This window comes from Eptatretus burgeri, chromosome 2 (genome assembly GCF_056783735.1).
Source record: "Eptatretus burgeri isolate ZD-2024b chromosome 2, Ebu_testis_v1, whole genome shotgun sequence".
NCBI classification, from domain to species: domain Eukaryota; kingdom Metazoa; phylum Chordata; class Myxini; order Myxiniformes; family Myxinidae; genus Eptatretus; species Eptatretus burgeri.
This window is the reverse complement of record NC_140962.1, coordinates 70056637-70073823: the sequence shown is the minus strand read 5'-3', so window position 1 is coordinate 70073823 and position 17187 is coordinate 70056637. Positions and strand designations below refer to the sequence as shown.

Genomic DNA, 17187 nt, shown 5'->3' with positions numbered 1-17187 from the left:
GTGCTATGCTGTACTCAGCACAGTTGATGATCAACAAACACCTACTTATCACATTTTTCGGTTTTATTATCGAGAATCGACGACAGCCAATGAACAAAAACCAGCATCTGCCTCAAACATTTCTTTTGAAAACTGCCATTAAGACTAAAGGTACCATTAAAGATTACTTTAGTCCATTCAGCTCAATTTGAACCTGGATATGGGACTGCTGAGCTTATTTCTCAGGAGCTCGTATGACATGAAGCCAATTAGATATTCTGTAGAAACAGAGCAACCACGTTATCGTTTGAGTAACAACTATATATTTTTGTAATTTGTTACTTTGCTCATGTTATACAATCTTTTGGGTGGTTATTCCTCTGATGAAGGGCTGATAGTTGAACCACAGTTACACCTCATTTCTCATAGCAGTAAAAATACTCATCTCAACATTCAGTTGATAAAATTCATTTTTATCTTATCTGTTGTTCCTGACGCCAGCCTTCACAGAGATCAGCATTCTGTTTTGTCGAAGATTGCTGTGTTGGTGGTGCATTGTATGAGCATGAAAGATAAACTATGATTTGAACGTGATCGCAGTTTCAGCATCATAATTGGTGTGACGATGCTTTCCGGCTGAATGAATACCTGTGCATTGCCCCACATCGACAACAGTTTCTTGTGAAGTGCCAGGGTAGAACACGTGTACATGTGGAATGCGGATGCAGATGTTTGGAATGCGCATGCACTCGCAGTGTTCCGTGACGTGCAGCAGACGAGTCCCGAGTCCCCTGACCACCCATGTCCGTGCGGGCTTGCATTCATGCACAGCCGGGCAAGATGGCACTTGGTAGCTCCCAGACAATTCTCCACCTGGACTTTTGGACATTGCCTGCACATGAAAAACAGTAAAACCTTGCTATAATTGTACAACTGTGACTCATACGTGGCATGATGCTGTGTGGAAACTGTTGGGAGGCCAACTTATAATTCACTATTATAGAACTATTGTGCCAAAAAAAAAAAAAAGAATTCCTGTCCATAATCAGTGTGGAAGGTGGTTACATATTCATTGTAGTGTGGAAGGTTCATAAATGAGGTTCCACAATGCATGGAAATCACATTGAGGTCAAGACCATTGGCAGAAAATAAAGAAAAATTAAAATAATATTAAAATTTGAATTTTTCATGAAAGCATCATCAGATAATTGGGCTCAGATTGAAATGCCAAATAGTCCAACCCAAATTAAACATACCTGTATATCGATTTCCTTTTAGGATGAAGAAAATCCAGCAGTGGCACCAACATAGAAGACCCATCAACAACCCTGTCATAAGAGTTCTTATTTATCAAATTAGATGAGGGTGGTGAGAAATCTTCTTTCCAAAAGACTACCACCTTAATGTGGTGGAAGGGCTTGCATGCTATAATTATCCTGAAAGCTAAGCCAGCAGAAGTGCAACTTTCTGGCACGCCCCCCCCCCCCCAAGCTCGACAAAGGTCAAAGATAAGGAGCAAGACAAAGAACAGTCCATCACAAACCTTCCTGGCCAACATATTGAGTAAGGAAAAAAAACCCTGTAAACATGACAGTACACCCAATTTCACAGCCTTCAGTCAACAGCAGCCCCAGAACTCCAAACTTTAGCCCTAGTTTGATAGGTGAAAGCCCAAAGGATGTGAAGAATTTCTTGGTTAAACCAATCTGCTTAAATATATTCCATACACCTACCTACAATGCAAGATTGTTTGCAGAAGCTCATCAACACAAACTGGAAGGAGTAACAAAGAACAAAAAAAAAATTGAGCATTAAAGTGCATATGAAGTGCAAACAAAGGTGAAAACTGCCTAATGTTTAGAAGTGTGTACATTTTTTTCTCACCAAGGAAACAAAGAATCCCAGTGTTTGTAGAGTTGGATTTCTTATTGAAAAAAAAAAATTGAAAACATAAAAAAAAAAAAAATGCACATCACCTAGAACAGCAAAGGGCATCATTAAAGATTCCAAAATTATCATGGAGTATGATAGTAATCCATATGTATGGATGGCAAAGTCAAAATGGATGCCCATTCAAATGTGCATGCCTGGTGTTGGCTTAATGGTTAGGGTGGTGGGCTTGGGATCCGAGGATCCTGAGTTCAAATCCCCCTCAGCTGTTGAATTAATACCAGGGTGGGGTTGACTCTGCCTGTCATCCTTCCAAGGTCGGCAAAATGAGTGCCAGCATGCTGGTATCCTGTGTCGGAGTGGCGACCCATCCAGGATTATGTGCAATAGCCAAGGAGACTGCTGAGGCTGCACCAACGCTCTGCACAGAGTACGGTCCCAATGGATGGATTGTAGGCAAAAAGCATGATGTCATAATAAGCACTTCCTTGAAGAAGAAAGATTTGCAAGAATGTACAAGGGAAATTCTCATGGAGAAACAAAGATGTAATAGACCAGCCATATAATCACCGATTAAAAAATACACGCCACAAGATGCGTCATTCCAAGTCAGTTCAAAGCAGGAAGAGATCATCAAATAAGATGAACAGCTGTACTGAGCACTGCCGATATAAAGATTTCGGGAGAAGGATGATCAACATAGACACAGAAAGCCTTGCACAAGAAAAAGACAGATGCACAATGGAGTTCCAAATTAAATTTTAATGGTTAGGAAATGTGTCCATAAAGGAAACTATTTTACCATCACCACAAACTAACACACTTACAGATAAGAGAAGTTCAATGAAACAAAGTGGAAGTAAAAAAGAACCAGGAAGAATAATCGTAACTCAGAATTAGAGAAAAAAAATTTGTAACTAAGGAATGGCTTTACAGATGGTACAACACTTATTTAACAGAGGATACCATCAAGAAAAATACAAACGCGAAGTTTGCAAGATGAATGATGATGGAAGCTGGAGTGTAGCTAATTCTATACATAATTCTATGCAAATTATTTCATTAACTGGAGAGTTCATAGAACACGATACCCCACACAATATTATTATTATTATTTCGAATGCAGCCTGTGGCTGCTCGTTTCATCATTGCTCTGAGCGGCGGTTGCGCTGCTGATGCTGTTCTCCCCCCCCCCCCCCCGTTTCAAGTAAGCTGGTGCTCATTTTGCCAACCTCAGAAAAATGACTAGCTGCATCAACCCACCTGGTGTTATTTAACGTCACAAAAGGGGCTCAAACTCGGGACCACAAGATCTTAAGTCAGCCACCTCACCTGTTAAGCCAACAGCAGGGGTGTATTCAGTTAGCACGTTTCTTGTAGAGTGCTCGCCAAGTGGCTTAAGCACTCAAGCAAGGAATGTGGCTTAAGCACCGTTGATAAGGAACGGCTGGCTCGGCAAGTGCTAGCTAGCTGCTTGGTAGCTGAACACACCCCATGCCTACCTCACGCAGTGTTCAAGTATAACACTTCAATTTTAATAAAATAATGATTTTAAAGATTGTTGAAAAAACAAATTCGGAAGGTTAGTGCTACTATAGCAGATACACTGTAATAACACAAGCTTGAGCCGCAGTGTTGGAGATGGAGGATTTATTTGATCACAATAGAACACAATGTCAATCAGCATCTTCTTCACCCTGATCCTCTCACGTGCCACACCCTCTCATCCTATATGTTGATATCTAGCATGGTTTTGGAAGTATTATGAAGGTGATCTGTGTTCTACAATGGTAAAGTATATAATTGGTTCACGAGCGCCAGCGACCACGATATTCATTATGGGTGTGTGTGTGTGTCTGTCTGTCTGTCTTGAGTATAGCTCCGTGGGTTTTGATACGATGCTGATAAAATTTGGGTGGGGGGTTTATATCATGATCTAGTTGTGTTTTCCTGAGAATGGGCATGCTGCGCCCATTATAGGCGGAGCCACGCCCAAAAAAACACGTGTTTTTAGGGGGTAGCCGATTTCAAGTTACATCTTCTCCGAGGGGGTTTGTCGAATCTGACAGGGGTTTCGGTATTTGGTTAGCCCAATGGCACCTGCATAGCCCCACACAGCTCGATTTTTCATTTTCGTCCCAAGGTCAAGGTCACAAGGTCACGAACTTAGAAAATGCTAAAAAAAAATCAATAAATTGGGCATCGAGCTTCTCGGGTTTTCAACTGTTTCGAATGAAAGTTGGTATGCAAGTAGTGCTCCTCGAGAACTACAACTTTCATTATTTACGTTTTTCCTGATTCCCGCCAGTTTGCCCGTGGCGTCCCCTCGAAGGTTAAAAAATACAAAAGGCGAACCGTGTACATTGCTCGTGAACCATCGCAGTCTCTAGACTTGTTCAACTTTAATACAGGTTTAACGACATTATATAAATAAAATCACCCCATCTAACATGCTAAATTAGTTCTACGTGTCTGTTGTTTATGTCTTTTATGACGTCCCTAACCGTTTGAACCCAAACGGCCGTTTTACCAGCCGCTATTCAAACCTCCATTTACCCGAGTGGCCAGATTTTTAACCCACTTTGGACTTGGTCTGAAACAGGAGCTTATGGATTTGGTCTTGATTTTCGTGTCCGTGCGTGCGTGCGTGCGTGCGCAACCATATCTGACATTTATGGACTGATTTTATTCATACTAGGAAAAAGACAACACATGATGGTATGTATGCATGTGCACACCATTTTTTTTCTCGACATCAGATCCAAGATGGCCGACTGGCAGCCATTTTAATTGCATAAAACCTGATGTTGAACACGTTCTCTCCCATTTATTGGACAAGCATTTACCAATATTGTTCCAACTTGGCTCACAGTTAAAGAATGATGGCTTACATTTACAAGACATTGCTTTTCGACAAGGTGGCTGACTGGCGGTCATTTTAATTGTAAAAAATCCGACGTTGAACACGTCCCCAACCATTTCTCGGACATGCATTTACCAATGTTGTTCAAACTTGGCTCCCAGATAAGGAATGATGGCTTACATATGCATGTCATTTTTTTTTCCGAGATCAGATTCAAGATGGCTGACTGGAGGCCATTTTGCTACTTAAAAGTGTCCCCAACCATTTCTCAGACATACATGGTCTTATTTTGTTCAAACTTGGCTAAAGCACACTACATGATGGCGTACACGTGCTTTTCACTTTATTTTGTGATCTGAGCAAAGATCGCCGACTGGTAGACTGGCAGCCATTTTAGTTCTCCAGGGAGCCCAGGGTGGGGGAGCCGAAAGTCAAAGGAGCTCAGGTTCAAAGGGTTAAAAACTGCAAGTTTCATGTTTGGAACAAAATACAGTATGTTCCGGTAGACTTATGTTCCGATTTGTTTTTAAAATGTAACATACGATTTAAGTAAGTTGTTCCTTGATCAAAAATTGATGATCATAAAATGATAAGACAGGACGGATGGATTTGAACCAGTTGCTTAACCCTGCTTTTCGCTTCATATGTGCGTGGGGTAACGACTAAAACAGCAATCAACGAACAACTTATCGCACTCTTAAAGGTGATTCTAATTAAAATAAAAAAAAAACAAAAGGCAAAAAACAGAACAAAACAAACAGAAGTAATATCAGCATAACTTGAATCTGCCCTCTGACATGGACAACCTAATTGTTGCTCATATGAAAGAAGGAGGGGACATAACTATGTACAATAATTGTAGTTATGTTATGTACAGTACATGATACCTACAATATAAAAAAGTGTAGTCGAGGATTGGAACAACACCATTGTCCTTGTACTGTTAAAAAAGGACACCAAACTTGCTTTGAAAAACAGTACCCTTCAACAAGTAAATTTTTCATTAAATGTTTGCAAGTTTGCATTAAATGTTTGCACCAAAGTACTTCCAAACAGGTTAACAAACTTACTGGATTTCACCACTTAGAGAACAGGCAGGCTTTTGAAAGGATACAGTACAACAGACCATGCCAATGTCATGAGAGAACTCACCCATGAGAAGACAATGGAATTCAACCTGCCATTGTGCATCGGTTTTATTAACTACTCCACCGAAGGTGGACAGAGGTTATGTTTTTACCATGTTTGTCTGTATGTCTGTTTGTTTGTCTGTCTGTTTGTGAGTAAGATATCTCAAAAAGTAATGGATGGATTTGGACAAAACTTGGTGGATAGGTTGAGTGCGTGACAAAGACATGTCTTAGCTTTTGTTGAAGATCTGGAACCAAGGATTTTTAATGTAATTCTTCTCTATTGAGTGATAGGGATAAAAAAAGATATACAACATGATATAATCTCAAAAAGTTATGGACTGATTCGGACGAAACTTGGTGAACAGGTTGTATGTGTGATGAGGACGAATCGATATTAATTTGGTGATGATCCACATCCGATCCAGATACTATAATTTGAAAATATTAAAGTGAATCTTCACAATTGAAAAATGCGGCAAAACAATATAAAGCACAGCATGATATTTCAAAAAGTTGTGGAAGAGTTATGACAAAACAAGGTGGATAAATTGGTTAGGTGACAATAACAAGCTTGTTGGAGTTTGTTAAGGTTCGGATGCAGATCCGGCCTATCACTGGGATACAAAACGTAAACTTTTCGGCCTGATGGAGAGATGCACTCCACAGTGTGCTGTTCTAATTGACGATGAGAAGGCATTTTACCCTTTATGCAGCAAAGCAGTCTTGAATGCACTAAGAAGACAAGGTATTGATGGAAGATACATCAAACTTCTACAGCAAATCTACGAAAACAGCTGAAACTAGAGGGGGAGCTCTCGGTAGAGTGCAAAACCTCCGCCGCCAATACTGCTGGGTCACTTAAGTGAACCTGATATCCTATTCATTGTAGGTCAAAACGGATCAGACTCTACTGAACCACGATTGAATAAACTAAACCAGATTGACATGCATGTAGAAATGCCCAAAAAAAAAAAAATCGAAATTTTTTTGAAAAAAAAGTTGCAAAAATTTTTTTTCTCTAACAAAATTTTTTTGGGTTGGAAATCACTTAAAACATGTAGAAATGCAAAAAAAAATTCAAATCTTTTTTCAAAATGGCCGCCGTAGCGGCCATATTGGATTTTGGACCAAGTCCAACATCTAAGGGCATGATCCTTGGACCATACTTAATCCCCCCACCAAGTTTCGTCGAAATCCGTCGAGGAGTTTTTCCGTAATACTGTTCACAAACAAACAAACAAACAAACAAACAGAAAGGGGTGAAAACAGTAACCTCCATCCATCTTCGATGGCAGAGGTGAACAATGAAACTTTATCGAGATCGTGAAAATATCAAAATAGAAGGATGGGGGCCAGAGATATATAATTTCACAAAAATTATTCATCGCTGCATTGATTGAAGTTTTCTAGAGATTACATTGACGAAAGTGACGTGGTACAAACAAAAATTGTGAATGTCTTAACCATCCACGGTTTGCCGATGATGTCCGAATTGCAGAAATAGCAGTAGATTTACTGTTAATGTTGGAATTTAACTTGATGCAAAATGTCCCAATATAGGACCCAAGTATTACTCCAACAAAGACCAAGGAAACATTGAATTAACATCAAATACAGAAGGAAATCGGAGACAGAAACACTGCAACACAGTGTGTTAATGAATATGAATATGTTTATTTAATATACATTAAACACGTTAATGAATCTGCTTTTCTAGGACAAATGACATCATCCTCATCGGTGTGTTTATAATGTGAAAACATAACTTTCGTCCACCTTCGGTGTCAGAGGTAAAAGAAATTAAACAGATAATTAAATTAGGGTGGAGTCTGGTAAATTAAGCTAATGTTAATGAAGAGCACCATTCTAATTTGTCTGAAAATAATTTATTCAACCAGTGCATCCCACCAGTTATGTCTTGTTGCTCAAAAACATAGCTTTAAACAACAAACATGACTCAGAAGATGAGAACAATCCAGCATGCCATGGAAATATGAATGCTTGGATTCACAATCAAAGGCGGAAAAAGGAATGGATCAATAAGGGGAAAGATAGAGGTGATCAAAGTGGTAGAAAGAGTTAAGAAGAACAAATGGCATTGGGCTGAACACATAAGCAAAGACAGACTACGCAAAATATGGAGAAATGCGATTGAGAACTACATAGGAATAAAAAAAATGAAGTGAGCAGGAGACTGGGAGGAAGTCTGTTGTCTCGGAGAGGGATGATGAATGATGGATGATGGATGATGATGATGAAATTGATGGCCTAGCAAAAAGCTTTCATTGTATATGTAGTCCTTTTACAATAGCTTTACCATTTTAAACAATCACACTTATTATATTTTTCAACATTGTTTGGGCCACAGAGTTACTGATAAACCCTGTAACTCTCAAGTTTTGATGAAATACCATGTTCATTGTTATTTCAAACTTTATTGACCGAGAGCTCAATCTTTGCCCCATTTATATCTGTTTTGTTTCATGATAGTTTACTCCTTGCTTCTGATAGTTTACTCCGAGCTTCTTTTCTGTAGCTTTTTGCATAAACTATTTTACAGAAGTTTATTATGGGCACATTGCATTGAAAAACAAACTCTCCACAACTCAATTAAATGACTCAAACTAATTTAAAACAAACTTACAACTTAATATAATTACAATTATAGGAAAAGTTTCTGGGGATGAAGAGCAGATGACTATGGCTGATCTATTTGGTTTTCCCATTTTATTACCTCTTTAATGGATGTGAATTATTGGTACTTTTAAACTAAAGCACAAATTTGTTTTCCTACGTGCGTGTTGAAGAACGTGTACATGTAAGTGAACATTCATGACGAGTCATTTTACGGGTCATTTCCTCCTTGCAGCAGAAACACATTTTGGGGATAATTTGCAACAACGCTATGCAGACATACAAGGACAAAGGCCATTGTTTCCTCGCCTTACTTCCTTCCCCCATCAGCTCACTTTGAATGTTTGTTTGTTCCCTCCAAAATGTGTGATGTAAATGTGGTTCCTTTTGTTTGTGAGCAATTCTCTTTCCTCTCTGTCCTTTCTCACAAGTCAAAGTATGCAAAATGCAGGAAGGACGCAAACTGGGTGGTAGCAAAGACATGGTGAGACAAATGGCACTGTCTTTGTCTGAGGTTCTTCGTATTTCTTTGTTTTTTTTAACTTTGTGATGCTATAAAAAGTAACCTTTTTCTGCACAGAGGTTGTGAACATGGATCATTGACCTTGTTTGCACAATCACAGATAATTATCCATGAAAGCAAAGACAAATTGAACAATTTATGTGTAAAAAGTGAGTCGTCGTCGTCTGTAAGATAACACTGGTGGTTCTCAGACAAACTATAGAGTAAGCTCACCAGGCGGGATCGTAACACCTCCAGCATGGTCATGGGTTTGATTTGGCCTGGACGCGTCGCAGGCCCGACAAGCCGATCTGTAGCATGACCAGATGGAGACTGGCATGTCCCAACATCCATTCCGATGGGAGTTCCTGTGACATCTGTTTAAAACATGATCCGAAAAGCCATTATATACACGATTCTGCTTCATTAAAAGGCATTGCTGCATTTTTTAAAATTTTTATTTATTTATTTACACTTATAATTATGGAATTGAACCTCGGACCATGGAGCCATGGTTTCAGAAGGGAATGCCAAACAGGCAAACCTAGTTAAAGTCATATCAACTCAAATACATATAAACTTCTGTCCAGGTGATGCACAGGCAAGACATATGTGTTATAGTCATTATCCTTCAAAGGGGTATTATGAAACTCGATATGCTCACTTTTGGATATTAAGAACCCCACATCATCTCATAAACATTAGTTGTCCTTATAACTGCCAGATTTAAAGAGACAAAAAAAGACAAGAGTTTAAAACTGTTTCATAGGATAACCTTCAGTTAAAGCTCAATAATATATAATGATTATCGAAAGTTCAACTTCAAATCGTTTTATGAATAAACACCCAGTCATTATCAGTCATTGAAACTGTTAATGTCCCAGATTTTATGTAAGGGGACCAGTCGTCTTCGGTTTGTCTGTGGGAGTCCCTCATTGGCTACCAAGCAATAACTTGAAGTTATTTTGTATTCATTGCCGAGGATCATGGAGGAAATAGAATACAGAATGGATCAGGATGTAACTGAACAAAAAGAACAGGAGAAAGAGAGAAGTAGGAGGTGGGAAGAGATACACCAACAGCAGAGCTGAGGGACAGAGTTTGAGTCTCTTTTAAATTCAGTTTGTTTCCTTTGAATAAATATATTCCTGCTTTGGCGGGCTTGCGATCCTAGGGTCCCGGGTTCAAATCCTGCTAAGCTGTTGAATTAATACCAGGTGTGGTGAACTCGGCCTGTCATCCTTCCGAGGTCGGCAAAATGAGTGCCAGCATGCTGGTATCCTGTGTCGGAGTGACGACCCGTCCAGGATTGTGTCCAATAGCCAAGGAGACTGCTTAGGCAGCACCAACGCTCCGCAAAGAAGATGGTCCCAATGGATGGATGGATGGATGGATTCCTGCTTGGGCTGGCAGGATAGCGCTTTAAGCAATCCAACCTGGTTTCGAATCTCGACCGAGCTGTCATGCTGGTGTTTCGCATTCAGGGTGATACATCAAGGTGTGTGCCATCCATTGGAAGGACATTAAGTAACATGATGGTGGATGTTTAAGTTCCCAGGATGTCTTTTGTGAAGAATAGGTGAGCTATCGCAATGATACCAAAGCTATTGCATTGAAAGTAACAATAACACCAAAGGCTCTTATGTGGTGTTTTCAAAATGTTCCATGAACGAGTTACCCCAACAATAGTTCAAGAGAAGTCAAATTTTTTATATTTATTTTCAATATACAAGTAACCGAGCATCATTGGCTAAATGCTCAGATTGGAGAAAAAAAATTATATTTCCACAAGAAAGCAAACATTTATATACTTTTCAACAAACAGGTTTATTGAACAATTGCATCTCTCTCATAAAAAGATGAGTGCCCAACCTATGTATTTGTCTTTTGCAAAATTGACAATCAACCATCATCATAACGTATCACCTCCGAAAGAACATATTATATGAGGGACTGTCCAAGGAAGTATAGAATGAAAAAAAATGTTCATTCATGCATGCACATGCATCACCTGGCTGCTGGTTTGCATCATTACTGGGCAGTAGTTGTGCCACTGATGCAGTGTTTCCTCCACCAGAGCCATAAATTTGGGTCGGACTTCATACTTTTGCCAGCGTAGCAGCACACAATGACGTACACTTCAAAAGGTACTTTAACAAGCAAGTGATTGCTCACGGATATTAAAGTGACGTGCCCTTACTTTTGTAAAGGGTAGAAACAAAGGTAGGGGGGATACATAAACAGACGGTATGAACAGGGTTAGAGAGGGAATTAGAGGTCAGAAGTGTGAACGGGGAGAATGGAAGGTGATGAATTAAAAACAGGTTCTGTCATTGGAGAATTAGCTCCTGGAAAACTGGGGATAAATGACAATTTTTTAAGTTGAAGCTGCTGAAATTTTTTTTCACTTATTCAGTACAATTCATTGCATCAAAGTGAAGGCCCTGTCACACCTTGACGATTTAGCTGGCGTATGAAAAATTTGTCTAAAACGCTGGCACACGTCGAGTACGTCGTAGTACGCTGGCATACGTTGTAGTACGCTGAGCAGTAGAGAAATTTTAACATGCTTGAAATTTTTCAACGTATGCCAGCGTATGACTCACACGCTCCGCATACGCTGGCCATAAGTTGTAGGCACTTTACACGATCGTTGACACACGTTACTTGTAAGTTACTCATTAGTCGAAACACGTCGAGGTAATGTTTAGTGTCAGTGTTCCAGACTCCATGTTTTTTTTTGTTTTTTTTCGGCATGGCGGTAATGTTGACACTTCGATTTCTAGTGCGGTTATAATATAATGTAATTAATAGGCTGCCGCTCAACGATTTAAATCATAACCGCACTAGAAATCGAAGTGTCAACATCACCGTCATGCTGAAAAAAAAAATCATGGAGTCTGGAACACTGACGGGTTCCTCCTGTGTGAACCCCATTTTTATATACCAATTCCCCTAAACGCTGCCAATACGCCATTATACGGTAGCTGTAAGTTAGAAACACATTCAGTAAGTTCTGTGGTCATCCGGAAGACGTCAAATACATCATATTTGATGAACATAGGTTCAAAGCACGTTACTCATAGGTTAGAAATAAGTTTCGGGTACGCTAACCATTACCTCGACGTGTTTTGACTTACGAGTAACTTACAAGTAACGTGTGTCGACGTGTGTCAACGATTGCGTAACGTGCCTACAACTTATGCCAGCGTATGCGGAACGTGTGCGTCATACGCTGGATATGTCGAAAAATTTTCAACATGCTGAAAATTTGTCGACGTACTCTGCGTACTACGACGTATGCCAGCGTGCTTCAGCGTGCTCTTAACGTATACAAAACTTACCCATAACGTATTCGGCAAATTTTTCATACGTCAGCATACGCTGGCTAAAACGTCAAGGTGTGACAGCGGCTTGACACTTCGATGTCTAGTGTGGTTATGATTTGAATCATCGAGCCGCAGCCTTTTAATAGGCTACGCCACGTGATCGTCGGCGATACGCTGCCGCGCTATGCATAAGTTAGACTATCGTTGGGCATAAGTTGTGAACGCCGACAACATGCTCAGCATTCGTTGATATAAGTTATCTGTATGTTATCGAAACGTTCTGTGTACGTTGCTTATACATTATGCATATGTCCAACTCCTTATGAATACGTCCAAAACTGGAAAAAAAAAACATCAATAGTTCAGCGTACGCCAGCGTTTTACATACATTTTGATACCTTACCATATGCTGGCTTAAACGTCAAGGTGTGACAGGGCCTTTAGGAAGGGTGTGAATAAAATTTAAATTGAGAAAAGGAAAGGAAGGGGAGAAAACCCGAATCTAATCGAGAAGAAAATAATGTGGGTGAGGGAAAGAGAATAATCCTTCCATTTTGTCTGTTATATGTGTAATATTCTGATATCCCTTATTCCCCATCAAGGAACATCTTGCAGAAGTAAACGTACAATGACTGTTGTCTGTTGTTACCTCTGCCACCGAAGGTAAAGGAGGTTATATTTTAACCTCTCTCTTTCTGTTTGTTTGTTAATTGCCGGAATCCTCCGGATTTCGGCAATTATGTTGGTCGGTTGTGTGTGTCATTCTGTGCGTCTGTCTGTCTGTTTGTTTGTTTGTGTGTTTGGTTACCCTGTAGCAGCCACACCGTTTCAGCAATCATGACCAAACTGGGTACAGCCCTCGGTCATGGTCCAACTTCGACACTTGTCGTTTTTGGTGAATCTCGGTCAAAGGTCAAAGGTCAAGGTCACTGAAAACCGAAATTTTTATTTTCGCAATAACGTCCGCTAGAATGGTCGTATCGACTTCAAACCAAATCCAAAATGTGCATCTTCCAATTCTGCATCCAAACATATGTCTCATTTGGGTGTCACACCAACACCCTTCTTAGTGGTCGGGGGTTGAATGTCGGGGGGGGGGGTCGAATGTCAGGGGGGGTCGGGTCAAAACTTTCAAATTGCGATAAAAATGCCATTTCAATTCCGATTGACTTCAAAGTTACGATCATGACCAAACTAAGTGCTATAACTCATTAAACAGTAGCACGATCGACTTATAAGACCCAAATTGATTCCCAGGTGTTTGTTTTTTCAGAGATCATGGAGATATGACAAAGTTATTCCGGCAATTCCTTGCTCAACGAGCAATTTCATTTGTTTGTTTGTTTGTGCGCAGGATATCTCAAAAAAGTTGTGGACGGACCCAGAAGAAATTTTGTGGACAGGTTCGGTGTGTGGCAAAGAACGAACTTTTTAGACTTTGGTGAATATCCGGATGTGGATCAGACTACTAGAATTTTTAAGCGATTCTTCACCATTGAGAGATCGAGATAAACTAATATATAACACGATGTCTCAAAAAGTTGTGGACGAATTCGGATGTAACTTGGTGGACATGTTGGGTGTTTGACCACGCCAAATTGATTCGATTTTGGTGAAGATCTGAATCCAGATCCGACTACAAGAATTTTTAAAGTGATTCTTCACCATTGAGAGACAGGCCAAAAACGATATTGTCACGGTTCTAGGAACCGTATGCATACAAACATACAGTTGTCCTGAAGTTAGTTATTCCATTAAGTATATGTGTAGATAGATCCCTCCCTTGTGTGTAGTGGGAAAGCAAAGTGGGTGCGTTGCAATGTTTTTTTAAGTTGGATTAAGAAATCATTATATCCCCTCCATTATTATCCATGGTACCATAGCACTTGCAGCCCTCGGTTCGTTGGCCACAGCGCACCATTGTCCATCTGTTGTCTCTGGAGGCTTGTTTCTCGAGGCAAAATCTTCGCGTTCGCTGTTCCAGTTCCTCGGCTTCCCCAAACGTTCCAATTCCTTCTTCATGGGTCCAGACACGCGTGGAGTGGCCAGGCTTTTCCGGCCTGGCCGAAACTCCGCCCATAAAGGGCGGACCCCATGAAGGCCCTGTCCAATCAGGACGGACGATGACGTCGGCTTCACCAAGGCCCCTCCCCGACCTTGGGGATCTATAAATTACGACACCATCCTCAGAGTAGAGTGAGAGAGTCTGAGAGTTCGTTGTTGGTTGAGGGAGGAAGAGGTTCGCTGGTTGGATTTGAAAGTTTGTTCGTTCGTTCGTTGGTTGGTAGTGAGAGGGCTGAAAAGACCTCAACCAGGCCTCGGTCAGGTCCTGCTCCTGTCTGCAGCCCTGTTCATACCTGCGACTCCGCGCTCTCCACGCGGGCTCCTTCGCAGACACGGTCTCCACACGTGCTGCTGTGGGCCGAACTGCACGACCTCTGTCGGGTGTCGCACCACGGAGCACCCCTTCCCTCGGAATGTTCAGGTACCGAAAGAACTGCGACCTCAGCTACCCCCCCCCCCCCCAAGCTGCAAAAGTCCTTTGCCATTCAACTGGGTTTATTTTGGCCGAGTGTGTGTCTGAGTGTGTGGCGCCTGTCCATTAAGTAAAAACTTTAAGTTTTAGAATTACTGTAATTCTTGTCTCTATTATTCAGGCGACAAGTCTGCTCTGTGTCCTCTTTTGTAAGTTGCTGTAAAATTGTCGCACTACATCTCTCTTCTGTCATCTGCATAACACACCAATAAACCTGTTCCTGTACCACATGAATTTCCTCACTTAGTGTAAATAAATTATTGTAGCAATGTTCCCAGTTCGTTTTTGTCTTTTCCTTCATTGGTCCAGCATGGTTCGGATCTAAGTTTAGCCGGGTCTTTATCCCCGATAATCTGTTCATTCTCGCTAGTACGTCCTTGGCAGTTCCACTCGGCTATATCCGACCCGGAGTTGGTAGTTGGTAGAGTGATCCGGTTCGGGCAAGGTGTACCGAGGGCGTGGTTCTCCGGTCGTCGAAACCGCGTGGTTAATTAGGTAAACTGATTACACCTGGCAGGAAGACCCAACGCTACGCGGTTGAGGTATTGGCGTCCACGGTCGGTTAAGTGACCCGCCACATCACGGAGTTATCCGTGAGCGACGGCCTACAATTCCGGGAGTCTGGTGGGAGATGAAGTAACTTCCCCCACCTAGTGGTCGTTCTCGCCACCGGACCACCGGCCCCCAACAATATCGTACTGTACAGCATGATATTTCAAAAACGTATTTATTGGACCCGATATGTTCTTGTGGATCAGGCATTGTGTGGTGGAGGTATGTGCTCTACCAAGTGCCCTTCTAGTTTAACTTGCTTAACATCTTAACTTTACATTTATCCACGACCACTTGTTTTTAAGAAATTGCATGCTGCTGCAGTCCGACTATCCCCATAGATTTTGGGTTTGAATGTTTCTTCACATCAATGTGAGTTTAGAGTTTCGAAAAAGAGAGCCAGGTAGTATGTATAATTCAAATTTATTCATCACATATAACTTTGCAGGAAATACTATAATAACAAGAAAGGGAAATCATAGATTGCAGACCCTCAGCAGGACTTGTTTTGCATGGCATATTTTGTGTGGCAAATAAATGGAAGGATGTAATAATGAAAGGTCGTCCAATGCAAATTAAAGTTCTAAATGGTCTCATAAATGTGTAGAGGTCAAAGGTCTGAAAAGTTGTAAAGGTGAAACAAAAACAAACTCTGAAGGTGGAAAGGTCTGAAAAGGTCTAAATGGGTCAAAATGGTCAAAAAGTGTCTAAAGGGTCTTAAAAGGTCAAAGGGATCGAAACTCTAAAGGGTGTAATATAAGGTCTAAATGGTCGGAATTGTCTGAAGGTGTCTAAAGGGTCCTAAAAGGTCTGAAAGGTGTGAAGGTCTAGGGGGTAGAAAGGAGTCGAAGCATCTTTAGGGTTCCATCCATCTATTGGGACCAAACTCTGTGCAGAGCATTGGTGCTGCCAAAGCAGTCTCCTTGCTTATTGGGCATAATCCTGGATGGGTCACCATTCCGACGCAGGATACCAGAAAGCTGGTACTCATTTTGCCGACCTCAGAAGGATGACAGGCTGTCAACCCCACCTCGTATTAATTCAACAGCCGAGTGGGATTTGAACTCAGGATCCTAGGATCCCAAGCCCACCACCCTAACCATTAACCCAACACCAGGCATCGGGTTCCAAAGCATTTAAACAGGGTGTATGGGGTCCACAGGGTCTTCATGGGTGTTACGGGTCGAAATGGTCTTAAGGGTCTTAAAGGGTGTTAGGGTTCAAAAGTATCGCAGGGGTCTTCAGGATTGAAAGGGTCTTAAATAGTCTTAGGATTGATTATAAAGGGTCTCAAAGGTTCTTAGGGTTCCAAAGGCTCCAACGGGTTTTGCGGATCTTAGGGTTCTTAAGGGTCTAATGTAATTCATACACATTCACATTCTGTGCGGACAAACAAACACACAAATAGACAAGCCGGTAGGCGGACATGGGTCGTCGATCAAGTCGAATTTAGTCGTTTTTCAGCCGTTACTAGCCAACAAAAGCATCCATAGCAACGGTTCTTTCTCACACATAACTAGGACATACCATGAACCTACCATACCAGTTTCATGTACATCTGACTCATAGTCTCTGAGATATAACGAACTTCGTTTTTTTTGTTTTTTTTGACCAGGGTTCATTCAAAGTCTATCTTCTCCGACAGTTTTTATGGGAGCGGGCTGAATTTTTTTTGTCAAGGAGGCTGAATGTGTTGCCCACAAACTATCATAGTGAATGATTTTTGAATTCCGATATTTTCAAATATCAAAAATTTCAAAGGCCCATAG

General features: G+C 41.0%; 1 protein-coding gene across 3 annotated transcripts in view; it reads right to left on the bottom strand.

Moving 5' to 3' along the window:
• Positions 1 to 17187, bottom strand: part of LOC147032257 (uncharacterized) — a 99514-nt gene that overhangs the window by 27314 nt on the left and 55013 nt on the right. For all 3 annotated transcript variants that reach the window (XM_085869681.1, XM_085869683.1, XM_085869682.1), the window contains 2 exons: positions 9236 to 9378; positions 628 to 871 (listed from right to left, as the gene is read on the bottom strand). In XM_085869681.1, coding sequence (XP_085725807.1) covers positions 628 to 871; positions 9236 to 9378 — 387 coding nt within the window. The remainder of the gene's footprint in view (positions 1 to 627; positions 872 to 9235; positions 9379 to 17187) is intronic.